This window comes from Pelmatolapia mariae, linkage group LG20 (genome assembly GCF_036321145.2).
Source record: "Pelmatolapia mariae isolate MD_Pm_ZW linkage group LG20, Pm_UMD_F_2, whole genome shotgun sequence".
NCBI lineage: Eukaryota > Metazoa > Chordata > Actinopteri > Cichliformes > Cichlidae > Pelmatolapia > Pelmatolapia mariae.
Window position 1 is genome coordinate 36,284,192 of NC_086244.1, and position 20,929 is coordinate 36,305,120.

General features: G+C 39.8%; 1 protein-coding gene across 1 annotated transcript in view; it reads right to left on the reverse strand.

The window, feature by feature from the left end:
* The window catches only part of ctnnbl1 (catenin, beta like 1), a 68,683-nt gene that overhangs the window by 17,216 nt on the left and 30,538 nt on the right, over positions 1–20,929 (reverse strand). The window contains exons 12-13 of the mRNA XM_063463929.1: positions 12,820–12,917; positions 8,845–8,925 (exon numbers count right to left, since the gene is read on the reverse strand). Of these exons, the coding sequence (XP_063319999.1) occupies positions 8,845–8,925; positions 12,820–12,917 (179 nt within the window). The remainder of the gene's footprint in view (positions 1–8,844; positions 8,926–12,819; positions 12,918–20,929) is intronic.

A 20,929-nucleotide genomic window follows, 5' to 3' on the forward strand; every position in this document is an offset into this window, starting at 1 on the left:
CCTTCAATGTTTCTCTTATGAACAGGACTACACTTCTCCTGTAATTTATCTTTTAAGTTGTGATATCAGAGTTAGCCCTGACTGGATGACTCAATCAAAGACTCAGGAAAGCAGCGGCGCACTGCTTTTAGCCAGAGTTGGGGAAGTAAAGCAAACATCGTAACAAAGACGGTAACAAAAGAGTAAAAGAAAAACCAACAAAAGGTGTTTTTCTAAGGCTACCATTTTCTTCTAGAAGCAAACATATTACCTTATTTGGTGTCGTGATGCTGAAAATAGAGAAAAAAATTTAACATATTAGCCCAAACTCCCAAATAAGCCCAAAAAAGTGTCCAACAGAGTCCTTGGGAAGGCTATAGCACCTGATACATCAGGCCTCCAAAACAGCTTGGACCCATCAGGGCATGAACACAGACCTCCTGAGGTACGCTGTGGAAATCTGGCACTGGAATGTTGGCAGCAGATCCTTTTGGTCCTGACAGTTGCAGGGAGGGTCTCTGTGGATCAGCCTTGGTTCAGAGCATCTATGGATGCTTGATTGGACTGGGATCTAGGGAGTTTGCAGGCCAGGTCAACACCTCAGGCTCTTTGTCATGTTCTTCAATCCAATACTGATGAGTTTTCACAGTGTAGCAGGGGGGAGTAGCTTAGTCTGGAACAATGTTTAGTTGGGTGCTGTATGTCACATCCACTTGAATGTCAGGACCCGAGGTTTCTCAGCTGAAAAGTGCACTGTAATGAGATTATCTGTGTTTTCCACTTTAAAGCTACGTAATGGCTTCACACAGGCACTTCCCTAACCTATTTATGGGTCCTTCAGGGACTGCCTCGCAGTGTATGAGACTGGTCCAATTGGACTTTTACCTACACTTATTTTTGTCTCAAAAACAGATACAAACAACTGATGGTTACAATATATCAAGAGTATTCACACTTGGTAAAGCAACTATTTCCAATATTAGGTTGTTTACTGCAATAGGTATTATTTAGGCATCATTAGAATATTACAGTTTGGTAGTATTTTTTTTTTTTTTTTTTTTTTTTGCCTATCCCATTTGGTTCTTTAGCCGTCAGAATTGTTGTCTGAAGACCAACAAGGATACCCAATGGATTTACTTTGCCAAATGGATCATCACGGCCTTGCCGTATTGGTCCAGTTGATCAACCTTTGTTGTTATTACTTATTTTATTTTATTTTCAGTTGTTACAGACGGGACAGACATGACTGAGGGATAGGAAAGGGAGAAAGAAAGATGAAGGAAAAGAAAAACAGAAGGGAAGAGATACAGTGAGAAAGGGCACTTAGAAAGAGAAAGAAGAGAGAGAAAAAAAAATCTCCTGGATCACCTGTTGAGAGAAAAAGAAGAGAAAACAAGCAAAAAAAAAACCAGAGCAACATACTAAGCACAACACCATCACGTTAATCTAGCTAAGTGTAAACAGCAGTAAATACTAAATATTGAATGTTGTTGTGTAGCAAGCAGGACCGACAGCGCACAATGTGCTTGGAGATAGCAGCCAATAAAGGTGTAGTTTATGTCTATGAACAGTGAACACCCGTGTGCACACCTGTGTTGATCAGCGCGCTTGTATTCAAAAGGTTTCCCCATGTAATGGTCTGCTAGAGGGTGTAGAGAGCCATAGCCCCGTCCCCCAGGGCATGAAGCAGGCATGGAAGAGATCCAGGCTCCAGTTTGGTAGTATTTTCAGCTTAGATGATACATTCTCGCCGTTAATAACATGACAGCAAACTCATTGATTCAGGCATGTAGATATGGTCAAGATGACCTGCTGAAGATCAAACCAACCATCAACATGAGGAAGAAAGATGATTTAAGTGACTCTGAATTTGACATGGTTGTTTGCACCACACAGGCTCGTTTGAGTTTTCCAGAAACTGCTGATCTACTGGGATTGTCCACAGCAGATGACCACCATATCTGTGGTTTAAGGGGAATGGTCTGAAAATGGCCAAAATGCCTTCTTGATACTAGAGGTCAGAGTAGAATAGCTAGACTGATCCAGGAAGGCAGGAGTAACTCAAGCAAACACTTATTACAGCCAGCGTACGCAGAAGAGCAACTCTGAATGCACAACCTTGTCGAACCTTGAAGACACAAAGGATAAGGAAGCAGAATACCACACTGGGTGTCAAGTTGAACAATAGATGATTGGAAAAACACTGGCTGGCCTGATGAGAGTGTCTTTTGCAACATTCTGGTGGTTAGGTCAGAATTTTTCATAAGCAGCATTAAAACAACAACAACAACAAAAAAAAAAAACCCCACAAAAATGTTTCTGTCTTTGTAAGAATCAGGCTAATGGTATGGCGGATACTTTCTTGGGGCCCATTAGTAACAACTGAGCATTGTTTACATGCCACAGCCTGTCCGAGTATTGTTGCTGACCGTGTCCATGCCTGTATGACCACAGCGTATACTTCTCTGGGTGTCTGCTTTTAGCAGGATAATATAGCACATCACAAAGCTCAAGTCATCTCAAACTGTTTTCCTTAACATGACAATGATTCAGTGTACTCAGCTAATCTCCCCAGTCACCAGATCTCAATCAAACAGAGCACCTTTGGGATGTGATATCAATAAAGACTAAAATCTTAGAGAAATATTTCATGTTTCAATGTGCCATCGCAGTGAACAAATAAGGTACTTCTGAAGGCAGAAAAAAATCTAACTGTGTGCAAGCAAGGAGTAAATAGTTAAGTGGCCACTAAGGCTACGTCCACACGTACACGGGTATTTTTGAAAACGGAGATTTTCCGTTTTCGTTTTAAAAAATAAACCCGTCCACACGTAAATGCAGAAATGAAGGAAAACGCTGCTAGGAACATGCCAAAGCAACAGGTGGCGATATATTCCTAACCGTGTAGAAATGTTGGCCAATCAGAAGTTTAGAAGCCTCGGTGGGAAATAGTAAACAAAGATGGGGCAAAGAAGCAGAACCGAGTCGTATGTGTGGAGGGACAGTAACTGTGTGTGTATATGTAAGCATTTAAACACTGCAGAGAGTACAATTAACAGTAACAGTATTGTAGAAATTCATTTCACCGAAACAATAACGTGGCGCACAGTGTGACGTCAAAAAAGGCGCACACCTTTGACGCTGTGTTTTCTCAGTTTTTCTCGTCCACACGTAAATGCAAAAACGGAGTTTTAGAAAATATCCACCCTGGCAGGCGTTTTTAGAAATCTCCGTTTTCAGTGACCGAAAATGCCATTTACGTGTGGACCAAAGGTGCAAACGCATAGAAAAATCTGCGTTTTCAAAACTACCCGGGTACGTGTGGACGTAGCCTGAGTGTATATCTTTAATAAAAGAAGCTTTTATTGCTGCATTAGGCCATATTCAGTGCTAGACCTAATTAAGTTCATCATGATACACCAGTATTGGCAGTACCCACTACATATTAAAACAATTAAACATGGGCATCACATCATAATGTGTTTTTTTTAAAAAGCGCACATGAACAGAACAGTTATGGTTTGACTTACTCACCAATTTAACACAGCTCTGCACTGCTGCAGCCTGAACTTACCCACTCGCCTCTTGGCTGATTGAACTAAGGTGACTATAGCTATCGGCATTCACCTCTCACATACTGACTGAAACTTCCCACAACAAACTTGCTAATTTTGACTGAGTCACTCACATAGGTGTAGATTTGCTTTAGCTAATTATTTATTTAATTACTAGTTTGCTGTCTGCTCTTTCTGCTACTTCTTCATCCCTGTTTCCTTTCTATCGCTGATCTGTTCACTCCATCACCACGTCCTTGACTCAGAGGTGTTTTTGAATGGCCTGATTTAGTCACTGCAGTTTTTTTTGTTGTATTTTCACCTGCTTCACATTTCTTGCTACCACTTTAACCACATCATATTTTAAATATTTACATCTGGGGAATTTTTTTTTTTAAAGCTATCATGGTCATATCATTGCTATTGTCTACAATAATCATGTAGTGAAAATCAGTGATTGTGACACTTCTATACCACATAAATGTGTTGGTTAAAATAAATTGGATCACTGGGTAAAACAAAGAGATTTTAACAAGGAGATGCAAAATTGCTCTCTGTGTATCTGACACATGATTACCATGTTTACACCTTGGTAAAATAATACCACAATACTTCCATCTGTGAAGTGCAACATTACCTGTAAATACAACAGCATTTTTTCCCTTGAAAATGTATTAGCCTTTAGAAATTATTTTTATATGAACACAGTAGATGAAGAAATGAGAGACATGTCTTTTTGAATTAAGACTGAAAAGTTAATACCTGTTAACATTAAATAATTCAGTCCAAACTGGAGGTGGGCACACTCTGGTTAAAGGTAATTTTTAGTCCTAAATCTCTGAGGACTAAACAGTCAAGTATATGAATGGAGGGTGACTTTTAAAGGGAAAGAATAACAGATGAGGAGAAAAAAAAAGCTGAGAGGAGAAAGAGAAATGATGACAGGAAGATAAACAAGCTGTGACACAAACAAAATTTCACTGAAGAATCGTGTATGAATCAGGAAACAGATAGAGGGAGAGCGAGTGAGGGAAAACATTTATTCTTGGAGGACGTTTAAGAAAACTAAATATATCACATCCAGGTGCAAAACCAATTCCAACTTAACACAGACTTTCTTTGAAAATGTCTACTGTCAGCAAAGCTAAACTAGCTCATTTCTGCTGTACTTGCTACAGACCAGTAAAGGAAACCCACACTCGCTCTCTCTCACACATGCACACACACAACACCGCCAGCAACTGAGTTCTTAGGAGCTAGGAAAGTGCACTCAGGCATTTTACAGTATTGAGGTCGGCCTCAGCCATGTTTTGCTGAGCTTCATCAATCTCAAAGAGCTGTTACCAACAAGCTGAGAGCAAAGGGAAGGTTTGGAAAGGAAGAGAACTGAAAGCAGCAGCATTAGGGAGAGGAGGAAAGGAGAACTGAGGGAAATAAGAAAGATGGAAAGAAGGAAGGAAAGAGAGCGAGGTGGTGTGATATAGCAACAGAAACTGAGGATGAAGGAGAAAAGATGCACAACAAGAAATAAATTTTATAAATAAGCTGCTCACAAGCAAGTAAAGGAAGAAGGAGAGGTAGAAGAAAAAGGGGGGTATGGAAATTAAGTAGAATAATAATATAAGAGGTACGTAAAAAGGCAATTTAATAGAGAAAAAGGAAAACTGGAAATATGATAGGATGAAAAACAGCTTTAAGAAAAAGGAGGAGAGAATCAGTGGGATAGAAAGAAAAGAGAAAGAGATACCAAGGTGGAAAGAAAATAAGCAGCTTATTAGAAAGGGACTGGGCTGGAGATGCAGAGAAAAGGCAGCAGCAGCTTTTCCTCTGCTATCCTCCTGAGAAATCTGTGGATAATATGTTGCAGAGGAAAAACATTTTGCTTACCGCCCCTTAAAAACAGGCTTAACTAGGGGAAACCAAAAAGCACGGCGGAGAGAGATAAAACGCTGCTGCTGCTGACGGCAGTCGATTCAGACGAGGCGCTGGACAGAACTGGGTTGGCGTCTTTATCGCCTTATTTAAAGTAACGTGGCATTTGGATTCACACAGACTTAAAATATCACTCGGGTGTTTTCAGGACTGGATGTCGGAGCAGCGGGAAGGAAACCACCGCAACCGCAGTATCGTTTATTGTCCAACATTAAGGAAAAGAAGTGATCAAATCAGAAAACACTAATGGAATTTCTATGGTTTGTGAATTAAAATGACATGTCAAAAGTAGCTGGAGAGAACAATCATGGCCTCATGGGTACACGTGAGGCCATAAATTATACACGGCAAAACTTTCTCGCTGATGTCAGAGGAGAACAGCTAGACTGCTAGAAGAATTAAGGTGTAAACAACATGAAAGCATAGATCTATACAGTATCAATGGATGTAATGTATGATGTAATGCTGTGGGGGATCATTTCTTTGCATACTTTTGGCCCCTTAGCACCAACCGTACATCATTTAAACACCCATCCTACCTGAGTATATATGCCCTTTAGTTCCCTTTAACCTTTTACGAGTGTTACACTGCAAATGTGACAAAAACCACTTCAGTCTATAAATATCTGTGGACCCACAGAAAGCAGCGAGGTCACCACCCCACTGTAAAGTACTTCATATCCCTGCTACATGCTAGAGGCTTCAGGCTACAATATGTATGCCAATATATAGATCTACATCAGGAGTGTCCCACTCCCGGCCTCGAGGGCCGGTGTCCTGCAGGTTTTAGATATCACCCTGGGTCAACACACCTGAATCAAATGATTATTTCATTACCAGGCCTCTGGAGAATTTCAAGACACATTGAGGAGGTCATTTAGCCATTTAAATCAGCTGTGTTGGATCAAGGACACATCTAAAACCTGCAGGACACCAGCCCTTGAGGCCTGGAGTTGGACGCCCCTGCTCCCTGGCTCACAGTATGAAGTCTGAACTGGCTGAAGCAAAACCATGTGGCTTCAAAGATAGCTGCACACGTAGACATGTTTCTTATCACCATGTTATCGCAGTCATACTTCCACCATCCCGGAAGAAGAGGCGAGAGAACGATAGAGGGAGACAGGGAGAGAGAAGAGAAAAGGAGAAAGAGAGATGGAGAGAAAATGTCAAACTGTCTGGCCTTTTCTTGGCAATCCCACCAAAGATGCCTGTCTGAGAAATTAATCTTCTGTCATCTTTAGATAGGAATCTCACACTTATCTGTCTCCAGCCAAACCCCCGTTCCCCTTGTCATTCTCGCTTTCACTCAAACCTCGCTCTTTCTCCTTGCATTTATGACACCATCTCCTCTTATTTTGACTATATATCTGTTGAGATATTATATAGATATTATAATAAGTATAACTATGTCTTTTCTTATCTTCCAACCTTTTTGAGACTCTTTCTCTCTCCATTCAAGCCATTATCCCCCGCTTGGTCACTTATCTTCTATCTCTAGCCCTCTATCGTTGCGTCTAGCCCACAGCTCAATGCGCTGACATATACACACGCAGACAGCTCAATAGGCCGCTTTCACACAGCTATCAAACTTTCCATTCTTCTGTAAACTGTCATATTGTTATCAGCAGGACTATGATTGTATTTTAGGTCTCTTCCCTCATGGCTTTGGATGTGACACTGTGTGGAACCGCACATCTTATCTACCCCCTCCTCCAAAAAAACAAAAAACAAAAAAGGACTGTATTTTTGATCGCAAATCCCAATCCTTTCAAACAGGAAATGCAGCTGAAATCTGAACATCTATATTGCAGTGTGATTTAGCTGGTGGACAATACAAAACCATGTCTGTCTGATATTGCGCTGCAGTCCACATTTTTTTCCCCGTCTGTGGACAATTCCAACTCAGAGTTTATCTTGTGTCGTTGCGATGACCTGCTGCAGACTGCTCAAGTAACTCACAAACCTGTCTCTTAACTTCCTTCTCTTCCACTCTCTCTAAATGTATTCAACCTGGCAATGCTTCTGTACGTGTCCTTTAAAAGAGTGTCGACGCAACACCACAGATAAACCACCTGATAAATGAGCTCTTACTGACAATACATTTCCCTCTTCCCATTTTCTGACACTCTGAATAGGCCACCTGTCCAGGGGGGTACCCCGCCTCGTGCCATATGACAGCTGAGATAGGCTCCAGCACTAGCATGACCCTGAATTGGACAAGTGATTAAGAAAATGAAGGAATGGATGGACGGACTTTTATAAAACGTTAAACTAAATTAGGCTGTTCATCACTTATAAAAAGGGCCATAAATCTTGAGTAAATGGCCCCAAAGGTTTCTCTATCTATAGCCTTTAATACACACACACAAACTCTTCCAGGCCTGGTAAGGGAATGCAGGAATGGTAAGTTCTAGGCAACTTATCTGGGTGCATTCGATACAGACTATTCACTGTGCCGTCCACAAACGCAGGACAAAGCTTAATCATGCAAAGAAGAAGCCATATTTGAACAAGGTCCAGAAATGGTGCCATCTTCTCTGTTCTGTGGTCCAATGAATTTACATTTCTGCTTAGAAAACATGGACGCTGTGTCCTCCAGCCTAAAGAGGAGAAGGATCATCCAATTTGTCATCAGTTCTCAACGCCAAGGTCTGCATCTCTGATGGTATGGAGGTACATTGGTTCTTATGGAACTGGCAGCTTGTACAGCTGGAAATGTACCATCAGTGGTAAAAGATCTATTCAAGTTTTACAGCAACATAAGCTCCCATCCATTGTCTTTTTCAGGCAGGGCCTTGCATATTTCAGCAAGGCAACGCAAAACTGCATACTGCAGCTTTCACAATAGAATCCTCTATCAGACAAGAACGGGAAAACAACACTCTCTCAAAAGTCTAGCAGCTGCTCTCCTCAGTTCCCAGACATTTACAGACTGTTGTGAAAAGAAGAGGGATGGCCTTAACCCATGTTGATGCCATCAAATTAAAAATAACTATAGTTTCGCCTGAAATGGTACATTTCTTCTGTTTTAACATTCAATATGTTTTTTTAATCCATTCTGAGTAAGACATGTAGGTATTTGGAAATCATTGCATTCTGTTTTTAGTTATATTTTCATATATTTATCTTGTCCTACAAAACAAACAAATCAAAAAGATCAAACCAACCCAAAAAAGAAAAACGCCTGTATAGCAATATTATTCCGAATAATGTCTCAGTGACTCATAATTCATTGGTGGCTTTTGTTTGTGGTCAATAATGAAATACAGGAAACATGAATGCATAATGTAAATTCATCATCAAATCAAAAAGCCTCATTGACAGACTGAGAGGGTAAGAGGAAGGGATGGGAAAAAGGAATAAAAGAAGAGATGCTTACATGTTTCTCTCCTTCAATCCTTTTGTCAGCCTGTTGAACAGCCTCGAGGTACTTAAAATGCAACTCCATCAGTCGATCAACCTGGAGAGAAAATGAAATAGAGCGAAGTAGAAAAAAAGTGAGAGATGCAAAGTGGAAAAAAGAAACATAAAGAGGGCACTACAAAGCAGAGCAAAAGCAGGATGAAGCTCTGCGAGCATATATGGAAAAATTATAACAGGGACAAACAAATTCCACCTTCTTAAAATGAAGTAACAATAGAAAAATACATTTCCAATTTCATATTTCTTTTTATATGTTAGTATGCCACTGATCATCCCCTCATTCATTTGGCTGCAGATCTTTTGCAGGGAGGAACCTATGAAGTGGCAAACAAAGAGAAGAAAACACAAGCTTCCCTTATTGCCTTAACATATCGCCAGACGCTGGATACAAACCTTAAAAGCTGATTAAAATGAGACTCTAGGTTCCCTCAGTAGTGAGAAAGCTATCAACATTTGATTTGTACCACAGGCATTTTCAAAAAAAGTCATGCATCCTATTAAAATGGCCTTGAGCCACAGGCTGAATATGACACATTTGGGCACATGTGAGTAGGATTGTGGGAGTTGAGGTGGGTGGTGGGAGAGTGTGCAGTGTGTCGAGCTGTCAGGTTTGACATCATAATTACTTTCTCACATTCTGCAACATATGGGAGACGGTATACAGGTACAGGGTGACTCGATGACCTCGGTGTATTTAACCTCTCTTGTAACGTCTTAGAACTGGTTTCTGGAAAAAATAGAACTACTGCAGACTGATTCAGGTAAAGGTGTTCCCTAAGTGTGTGGAAGCTGAATGGCCTTCTAATGTGAGTATGTCATGAAAACAAGATCTGTGGCAAAGCCCAATCGTGGATACGCTGACTATTCAGGCTTTCACCTTTAATCACTTTTGCTTTATTCGTTTCCATGTATACTAACATTTTTAGCTGTGGTATTTCTACCAGTTTCAAAATAGATTTATTTTTTTTGTTTTTGAAAGAAACATCTTTCTTAGGTTTGCAGGAAGTCTATCTATGATTAAAAATTATTTCCAAGAGTAAGAATTTATACATTCATTTATACATGTTCAACATTGTTGTCATGAAGTTAAAGTTAGGCAGCCAGTGTTTTGTTTTTGTTTTGTTTTTTTACTGATGTAGAGTATAGGGATATTTTGCTGCTATTATTTGCTGCTATTTTTTATAATCATCATTACCATTCCATTAATAACACTATTGATATTGTATTCAGATGTTCAAACATATTGGTATCATATTAGCCTTTATTACAGGTCCAGTAAGAACCACTTTAAACTGTTGAGTTGAATCTATAATCTTAAATGCTCTTGAATGCTTTTATAATCTTAAAATGTGTATATGCAGATTACATTGTATCATTTGAAAGGCTCACCTCTGAGTATAGCCTATGCTAAAAGTCTTGACAGGAAACTGCAGGTTTGCAGAGCATGCTTTGCAAGAAGTGAAACCGAAAGCAGAGTCTGAGTACAAGTTATTTTGAGCAGTTGTTTGGATGATGTTTAACATCTTTTATTCATTTATATCCTTTGATTAAGCTTTTAGTAGAGGTTCTTGATTAAAACATTTATTCAACATATTACATATATAGTTCCAGTTAGGTTATTACATGTAAGGATGAGCCTCTGTTCTGGTGAAAGGTCAGAAGTGCAACGGGTGAGATGAGAGAGCATTTAAGGATGAGACACACATCCAGTTAGTGGGTTCATTAATAGGTGAAAGTTTAATCATGTTTTGCTTGCAACTGCAAAATTGTGCCTGCATACGTGACAGTTTGTTGCAGAACTGAGCTTGATGTTCCAGAAGATAAGCACGGGCAGGATGGTGACAGGATGCACCTGCCGACAATGTTCTTCTCAAACTATGTTAAAAGTCATTGTGGTTTTGATTTGATGTATGCATGTAATGTATCGGATGATGTATGAGAGGGCGTCAGTAAAAAATACCTCGATGGTATAAAACTATTCTTGTGAAGTTGCTGGGCGGAGATCTGATGCTGTCTGCGTACAGATTACATCTCCCCACGCTGCGTGTTCATTAAAAATCATCGTTTGACTTCACCCGGCCGGACCAGGGTTGTTATTTGGATTTCCTGTATATCTCATCTTAACTTCTGAATCTTAACACTGACCACACAACTTTATTACTTCTATAAATGAAATGTCACTGAACTTGCCTTTTTTTTTTTCTTTTGATCCTCTACAGTTGCTGTAAAACATTTTGCATTGCAAAGACCGCTCAAAGTTACGACTGGGTTTAAGTTTTGTTGATGCAGCTCACGTAAATTTAAACTAAAGACTAGTTTGAACAAAAACTAAAGATATTAGGAAGAGGCTTGGGGGAAATCAGTTGATGTGACTGCCGTGTGAATTTTCTGACTAATAGTTAAAAGCTTCTTTTGGCTGCTCCCTTAATCACAAGGGTCACCACAGCGGATGGATCTGCATGTTTGATTAGGCACAGATGCCCTCCAAATGTAATCCTCCCATTTAAGTGGGCTTGGGGCCGGCATGAGGAGTACACAAACTTGTGACCCCATGAGGCTGGGATTGTATCTCCTCCCAGTCCTAACCAAGGATCTTCTGTGTGTAAAGAGAATATGTAAACCACTACACCAGCGGGCTCCAACCCCCGGGTCATGGACCGGTAACAGTCCGTGAGTTGTTTTGGTACCGGGGCGCGAGAGTTGAGGCTTAGGTGTGAAATTTATGGTCTTTTCCCGTGTTGTAGTTGTGTGTCTTATTTTGAATGAAATATTTACGCATTACCATAGCGACAAGAGAGCATTAAGGGGCAGAGAGGAGGATGTTACACTCAATGTTGTAGGCGCATTTCAGGATGATGCTGCTAATAAAGTTACACAATTACACAGTGAATTCGTGTTTATTATTATATTTACAAAATACCACAGTTTTTGTCTTGGTCGTATCATTTTATTTTGTTGTATTTATCCGCGACACCTTAAAGGCCGGTCCGTGAAAATATTGTCTGACATTAAACCGGTCCGTGGCGCAAAAACGGTTGGGGACCGCTGCACTACATCATGGAGCACAGAGAAATACGCAACTACCAGTGTCCAAAAGGGACAGATGATCAACTTTTCCCAGTTCCGATAAAATGACTTTAAATTTCTGCAGATACAGAGTACCGAGCAGCACTGGAAGTATTCAAGACGATATTTTTTTAAAATGTATAACGCAAGATCAGGACCTATAGATTATGTCACAAAATAAAATACACAAATAAAATACATTAAAAAAATACCCCCAAGAATATACATTTAGTAAACTAATAAATGAAAACAGTACCAGTATAAAGAAAATAAAAGATTAAAAAAAATGTGATTATGCTTTTCATCCAATATTTTTTCACTAGTCTCATTTCAGCTTAGAGTAGGGTCACTGCATGCTGCTCTCATCTAGGGGCTAAACATTATATAAGATCAAATATTAGCAAGTGTGGATGAATGACAGAAAGAGAATCCAACATGGAAAGCTTCGTTGCCTGTAAGTTTCATTATAGTATTTGGGTAAAAACCTGTTGCAAACACATGATATGTGCAGAATAACCCTTGCTGTAAGGCTACTTAAGCTCAGTCATGCTGTAGTAGTATTCACAGCCTGCTCTCACCGACACCCAGTCCTGACACATTTGAGACAGGATTGGACCATTATCTACTCCTAATATTGATCAGTGCATTTCTATTGCACAGAGTACAAAGCAATTTTAGAAAATATATTTTTAAGTCATTTAAATTCAGGAAATACAGTACACCTGCTCTGAATGAAAAAAACAACTGGTAATGAAGACAACAATACAGTCTGATGAAGTACTCAAAAACATGAGATGCAAAACAAAAAGGGGTTGCAAGGCAAGAAGAAGAATGAAGAAACCAGCAAGATGACAATGATACAAACCTTCTCACAGTCGTTCTCCGTGAACTTGCTGAGGAGCCTGCTTCTCTGCTGGGACTTGAGATTTCTCAGCATGGAGGCGATGATGGAGCAGACGTGTTCTGAGGAAGAGTAAAGTGAGAAGAGAAAAGCTCATCAACGACACAAAATATCTCTCAAATATCTCAAGCACGGCATCGCTTCACTGAAGACCTCGCAGGGGTTTACAGTAAGCTTAAAACCCAACAGGTGCATGATCTTTCACCACAGTTACAGTTAAAGCAAACAGTCTCAAACTCTTAAAAAAAAAGAACCGATTACTGCAAAGCTCATTCTCACCCACATCCACAGAAAGGACAAATCGATTAGCACTTGATAATTTGCAATTAGAGCACGCAGCCGGCTAAGCGTGGATACTCTTACAGACAGTGCACAGAATGAGAGGAGGGAAAAATGTTAATGAAATTTAGAAATCAATTTTCATTTTAGGGCATGCTGGAACATGCTAAATGATTTTGGCTGTGGCTGAATTACATTTATCGGGGTGATAGAAATTTGTCTGTGGCAGCTCTGGGGCCATTTAGTAAGCAGGAGGTCTAGAAACATGTTAATTGACTGAATTAGCAACAAACACCAGTTAGTCACATTGAGTGCCCTTGTTAGCCAAATTCATGCTATGTAAGACGTGTTATCTCATTCAAAGACCTTCTTAGTCACAAAGCGGCACCAAAAGGCAGCAATCATAGCATAATATTGCTCCATGATATTGAATGGGAAATACAGTGTACACACAAGGGGGGAAGAGAATATGACATTGTAAAATCTCTGGATATACAGAGTGGAGGGGGAAAAAATGTAATTGGACTTTATCAACAAGAGGTCAATATTCTCTCTCAACGAGGCTTTGCAGTTGCTAAGCAACAAGAGTGCAGGAATCAATCCCATTTCTACTTTTTAAAAGGGGTCGTATTTGCTGTCAGCTCCCTTTGTGCAATCCCCTATGACCCGCAGGCTCTCTACCCACAAGAAGTGAAGGCTGGGAACACTTAAGGCTCTAACACCTGCCAGATGTAGCCTTTTCAGAATATAGAAATATCCATCAAAAGCAGAGGAAAAAAAAACGCATAATAAACTGGAGTTGCAGTGTTTCAGGATGGCAATTCAGCGGAAATGTAAAATGTAACAAAAGCTGAAAATTAAACAATAAATGTGTATTCCTGCCAAATCTGCAAGCCAAATATTTGGTTATTTCAACACTTCTGTTCGCATCTATTGTTCTTCTATCAAACTAAATCCCTCCAATGTTTTACATCAAACTTCTAATAATTTACTCAATATTTCTGATGTAATTAAAGTCCCTGAAACTGTAGCTTTGTGCTTTAATTATGCCTCTGAGCAACCAAATATTCTTGAATAAAAAACAGCTTTTAGTTATTTGTTGACACAGAGAAAAGGTAATGTTGGTGATAAGCCCTATATAGGCATGGCTTAATCAGGTGTGATATATGGTGATGGCAAAATAGCAACACCACAGTTATATTTTGATTCAAATATTATTAAACTCTGATTCATTAAAATTTGAGAATTCAATATGTGAAACTTTCAAGGCATTCTGAACTCACATTATCCATATCTCAACAGTCACTGCATGAATGCCCATGTCTAAAGTAGACCAATTTTTGATTTATACTGCTGTGATTTGTTTGCTTACAGGAGTAAATTAAGGATTAATTAACCATACTTCAAATTTCGACACACTAAAATCACCTCAGCATTTCTATTAAAATCCTTTATATCATCATGACACGTCAGAAGAAAGGAAAAAATAAATGAACTATTTCTGACTGGTTCAGAGGTATCACAAGTATCTGCTCAAGCTGCACATCAGGACGGTTCAGTCCAAAGATCCCTTATTTTAATGTAGACAGCCTTATTTCCTGTACACAAAGACAAGGAGGCTAAATGCCATTTCCAAAAGGACACTACTTTATCAACTTGATCCAAGTGGTAATTGATGTCACCACCTCCACGCCCTGCCGGGGAGGCTATTGATCGCTGGCTGCAGAATGTTCTTTCCAAAGAGTTTAAAACTAAGCAGAGACTGCTCCTTTGAGATTTGTGAAGGAGGTGGGAGCGGGATTACATTGTGGCTACCAGATAAAGGGCAAAGCTGAGTAAAAATAAGCTTCCTCATCTGTCTTTAGAAAAGTGTGCAATCAATACCTCATTTAAATGTTTTCTTTCAAACCTCCTTCGGTATTTCACTATGGGGAGCGCCCTCTGGCGTGACCAATCACGGAAGCGCCACTACCACCACGCCTGTCCAAGACAGACCAATCACTTCAAGGACAAGGGCCCCCCCAACCCCTGGCCCCCACACTAGGCATTCTCACTTTCTTCCCTGTAAAGATTATAAGAGCTCCTCAGCGGTCCTGAACCAGGATAATTAATTTAATCTGTTCATTGACGCAGCCGTTAAGGTTGTTCAAGAACGTGGGATTTGTTTTTTAGTTTTCGGGAACATCTATTATGCTGTAGCTATGTATTTTTATTGAGGAATTAATAGCAGTTGTCGCGTTACTGCTATCCGCGTGTTACAAAACTAGCTTGGCGGCATCCAGATACATCCTGTGCCTTTGGTAGAATTGTGGGTATGTACGGACATATTTTATTTTTTTATGAAGCCAGACATAAAGCCAAGAGCGCAGTGTGACTGGACCTTGTTTCTGAATTTCCGTCCCCCGGGCTAATTAGCTGCCAGGGTGGAGGAATGGCAAGCACGGGTAGTCTATTCATGAGTGTTAACAACTGTTGCCAGGGGCTACAGGCTACAGTTTGCAACGAAACCAACCATTTACAATGGCGTGGTGGGTTCGATGGCTACAGAGCAAGCCAAAAAGGCTTTAGAGAGCAAAATATCCTCTCTCTTAAGCTGAGGAGCGGTACAAATTGGACCGGAAAAGGAAATCAATCTAGGCTTTTATTCCAGATATTTCCAAATTCCGAAAAGGTGGGGGGTCATTTGGTCCCATTCTGAAATTAACGCTCCCTCAGTTCTCACCTCAAAAAATACAAATTCAGAATGTTGACACAAAATGTGTTGTTTCGATCTATTCACATCGATAGATCTACAAGACACTCATTTCCACATTAGCATTTATCCAGCACCGGAAATTCTTTAGGTTTGCGTTCCAGGGCATAGCCTACAAATATCAAACACTTTGTTTCGCAACAGGAAGCTGGTCTCATTAACAGCTTGCTTCCGTTTAACTGGGCTGATGGTTTCGGTGATTTCCGTCATTCCCCCAGGGGCTGTCCTCGCTGCAGCTGGATGTGAGACGTCATCTCAGGCGTATGGCCAAAATTTCTCCCCGAATGTCTACTGGCTCTCGGTCACTGGAGGACCCCAAACTGTTCACTGTTGGTGCCCCTTTGAATACTGTTATTATGAGGAAAACTGACAATGGATGGTACATTAACAGGATGGGGGTATGTTTCGAGGGGTCCGCCGTAAATGGCACCTCGCTAAAAATTACCTGGAGCTGGCAGCAGTTTTTCCAACGCTGAAGTGTTTTTTGCCGCTTTTGAAAAGTTGTCATGTCTTAGTTAAAACAGACATAACAGCAGTGGCGTATATAAACCGTCATGAGGAACTCGCTCTGTAACTTTGCACAGACTGACACACAGCCTGATTACGTGAAGCAGCAAATACCTCCTGTCATTATGCACGACGCACATTCCCAGTATGTTGAACACCATGGCAGATCTGATCTCCGGAGGGAATCAACTCTACCGGGAGTTTAGACCCAATTCAGAAATGGTGCAACAGCTGTGGGAGAGGTTCGGACAGATCTGTTCGCATCACGCAAAAATGCACAATGTCCTCTGTTCTTTTCGTTAAGAAACAAGGGCACGCCATTAAGCGAGGATGCACCCATCCTATTGCTGGCTTTGGCATCAGCGAAAACGATGAGTGATTTGCATGCTATGAATGACTTATCTATGTCCTGTTCCTGTCTGCAGTTTTCCCCCATCCTTATAATAATTATATAAGGTGGCTCTGCACCCCTGCCTTCATGCCTAAGGTTAGGGAGTCTACCTATAGCTGCCCCAGGAGCTATCAGCTTTTCCTCCGCCATTTGCTGCTGAGAGCCAGAGGTGGCTTAACTCACTTTGTCCTGTCTGATCATTAGCAATCTGGGAGTAGGCTACATCTCCCATAGTGAGATACCACAATTGGTTTTCAGAGAACAGAGGTTATACAAGTAACCAAACACTGTGCTTTACCTTTGAATAATGAGTGTAACAACTGGGGGGGGGGAGCAATCCACAACAAAGTCCTTCAAAAAGTCACAAAAGAAGACAACACTAGATCAATGGATATTGCCGTTATAAATGTCAAGCAACAATATAGTCTGAAAAGCCTACCTCACCGTGTTAGAGTTGCATCATTGCTGACAATAAGACAAAGCGAGACTGCTGTTAGTGTTTGCACTTCCAAAAAGTAATGCACGAAACCCTCGAGTAAACTTAAACTACTTCACAGCAGTGAACAAGGTCCCTGTCAAATATTCCTAGAAATATTTGCACTCACATTACCCCATGCATAATATTCCAATTGCAAATATTCACTCATCCTCCATCAATTATTCATCATTTGCATTTGCTTTGCCCCAGGGGATCCCTAACACTAAGTTAACATGCAAATAACCCTGAGGGGCCTGGATTCATTTATTGATTGACACTTAAAGGAAGCATGGTGTAGTTCTGAATGACAGAAGAACAGATAGGTGGTAGCTAAATGATAGACGGATTGAGTCTGGACTAAGAGCACCCTAGGGAGAGCAATCAGCCTCTCAGCACCACATGATAGACTGTCAGGAGGTACCTGAAGGAGCATGAATGAATTGTGGTTTTGTTTGTTTGATTTATTTCATTGCTATCAATTTGCTATCATTAGCTTGGCTAAGTTTAAAAACTAAATCTACATATTGCCCCTAATCTGCTTAATTAGCATCTTCACGTTTCCTCAGATGAGTACATAAACAGGTATCTGAGAGTATGTTCTTGGAAGCAGAGACGGATTTGTGGGAAAAAATGACAAAAATTAAGGTTCACTTATGCTCCTGTTGACAAAATGCAGGCCATCCTGATGACTTAACACACATGACATGTAGAATCTGTTTGAATATTTTGTAAGTTAAAATTATTCTTCTTAATACAGCTGTTCACACCAACCGCATAATTTCCATAGAAGAATTTGTGGCATTTGTTTTTTCTTTTAACCAAGCTTGAATTTTCAGATGCGAATAAACAGATCTGACCAATCAGACCACTGTGCTTGCAGCTCAAAATGCGCACAGGTACTGGATATACAAGTAAAATAATACTATTTTACCTCAGACACAGATAGATGCTGCTTCGGCTCAACTGGCTCTCTAAAATTGTTTTTCTGTCTCAAATGTGGTCCCAACTCTAAAACCAAAAGCTCAGACTGCCCAACTGAGATCCTGAAATATGTACGAAAGCGGCCATGATAGAGCTTGAAATCTTGGATCAAACCATGAAATTCTCCCTGGTGCTTGCTTGTCTTGAGAATTGGATGAACCCAGAATCTCCATTTCTTCCTTTTTCTGTGCAGAAAGACCAGGTCCAGCTTGTCATCACTAAATTTCGACTTTTCTTCACAGTGTGGTTTTGGCAGATGAATTTTCCACTAAAATGCAGGTTCATATCCAAAAAATTCAGAATTTAGCGTCACTTTTTTGCAATGGACTTGGTGAGTAAAAGGCCTTTAGAAGTTCCTCTGGAGGATAAGGTCTGGAGAAAGAGACCAAAGGCCACATCTTCGGATTCATTCATTATGTTTCTCAGTAAGATTTTCAGACTTTGTAACACAGTATACAGTACAGTTTTGCTTTATGGGAGCAGTTTTTGTATACAAAGTATATATAGTTCTAGTCTATATTTGTCAGAATAGCCATGATCACAGATGAACTACAGGCAATGTAGTAATTTGTATGGGACATCTAATGTTGTCCTTTCTGAGATGTAGCAAACAATAAGAGTTCCTTTACTAATGGAATTATGCAAGGACGCTGCCAGGTTGGAATTTGTGGCAGGACACTTGACGTCTGCTCAGCATGCATTTTTCAGACCATTTTTTCCAATGGAAAAAAAAGCAGCTGTCAGGTTAAATCAATATCTGACTGTGCTGGACATACGCAGATAGCTCCACCAGGTAATATAAGAGAATTTTAAGGTTGCAGTTTTATTGCTTCTAAACAGGTGTTAAAGTGGAACGGAATGATCCAGAATGGGAATTCCAGTTAATTAGTAGTCTAATCTGGCAGTTTCCTAAAGAAAACTATCAAGAAAGTTATTTACCTCTGTATTGCAACTTGTGTGTTGCTCACAGTTGATGGGATGAAGATGCTTGTTCAGTACTTAGAAAGTAATGTCATCCCACAGTCAACTTATATCTTCAACACATCCTTTCTTCTTGTAATCACTGTGACGTATTCATGCTCCAGATATCAATAAAGTTGCCTGGCTAACACTACAGAAGATCAGAAGGGAAGGAAAAATGTTCATGTGTGATAATTCATTTTCAGAGACAGAGAAAGGTGTTAAAAAGAGAGGACCATAGAAGAAGCTGTGAGATTATTTTCAGAGGTAAGGACTGCTCAGTGAAATCTGAAACACTAAAAATCTAAAGGTTGGGTAAAGTTCTAAATTTAGAGATTTTTTTTACAATAGCTCCAGGATTTATTGATGATCTGTTGCTGAATTTATGTATTTTTTTCATATAGTGAAAAACATAAAAACAAAATGAAGTACAACAGTTTTGGTGCATCAAAAAACACTTTCGTGCAGGCTAAACTGGTTATTGTGCAGTATTCTGATGAAGACTGCAATAATGGACCGGTGCAGGGCAAGCTCTGGTGTTCTTGGTAAATGTTAGATTATATCAAGAGTAGCAGACATTAATTTAAATCTTGTTAAACTATATAATTTACAAAGTGCAATAAAACCTAAAGCAGCAACGGCAGCACGGGTCAGCTGGTCACAACCTGTATGCAAAGAAAATAAACATCCTAGAGCTCACGATACAATTTATGTCTTATTTCTGAGTGATTTTTTTCCCTTGCTGCATTGTTATACCAGAGAACAGGGTTCACAGCTACCTGCCAAATCCCACTTTAACCCATGCTATTAATCCATTTCTGACAGACAGTATATGACCGCAGAGCAATCATTTTCTAAACACTACAATAGGTCTTATAAACAAAAAAAATGCTTTTTGTACGGTATATTATTAGTATATTAGTATATTATATATTTGTTCCACCTTGTTGCACCAAACAACCCGTGCATTGGAAACGGCTGAGTTTATTACTTGCTACTACTACTAAGTAATACATTTCGCCTAAATGTTGTCCAAGTCTCTTTCTGATCAGTCTGTTGAAATAAACCGTTTATATACAGTACATGTAAATATACCCCAGCACATTTCATTAAAGTTTACAGAGATAAAACATGATCCCCCCACAGAGGAAAGACCAAATATGAAGAAGATGTTAATTAGATATGTCTTTACACAAGGCTCAAACAGCAAATCTCTCCCTCTGAAATACACTAATAATAGGATTAACACAGTACGACTACGACAACACAGTTTGCAGTCATACTTGTAAAATGTTACTGATACCAATCTATGCCTAAAACGTCTGTGCTGGGAGAAGGATGAATAAAGGAGATTTCTATTTGATTCTGGGCTTTTTTCCCGAAATATACAAGTTTCATTTTAATATCTAGATAACCAAGTTTTTCCATTATAGTCACTTATCTAATGTCATATATTTTACTATGCATTCATGCTTTAAGAAAAAAAATCTCATTTGTTAATATCAGAGAAGAGATGCTTGTGATAAAGTAATAAGATGATAGAGTTTGATGTTTCTTCTTTGTAATGAAATCTCTTATTGAGGAGGAAGAGGAGGAGTGGAGTTGCTTTCATAAAGGGATGCCGTTTCCATCAAATGGTCTATTCCATCTTTTATACCCACAGCGTGTATATCTTGCAGACCTGCAGAGCCATAAAACATGATGGTGCTTCTGGTCTCTTTCTGGC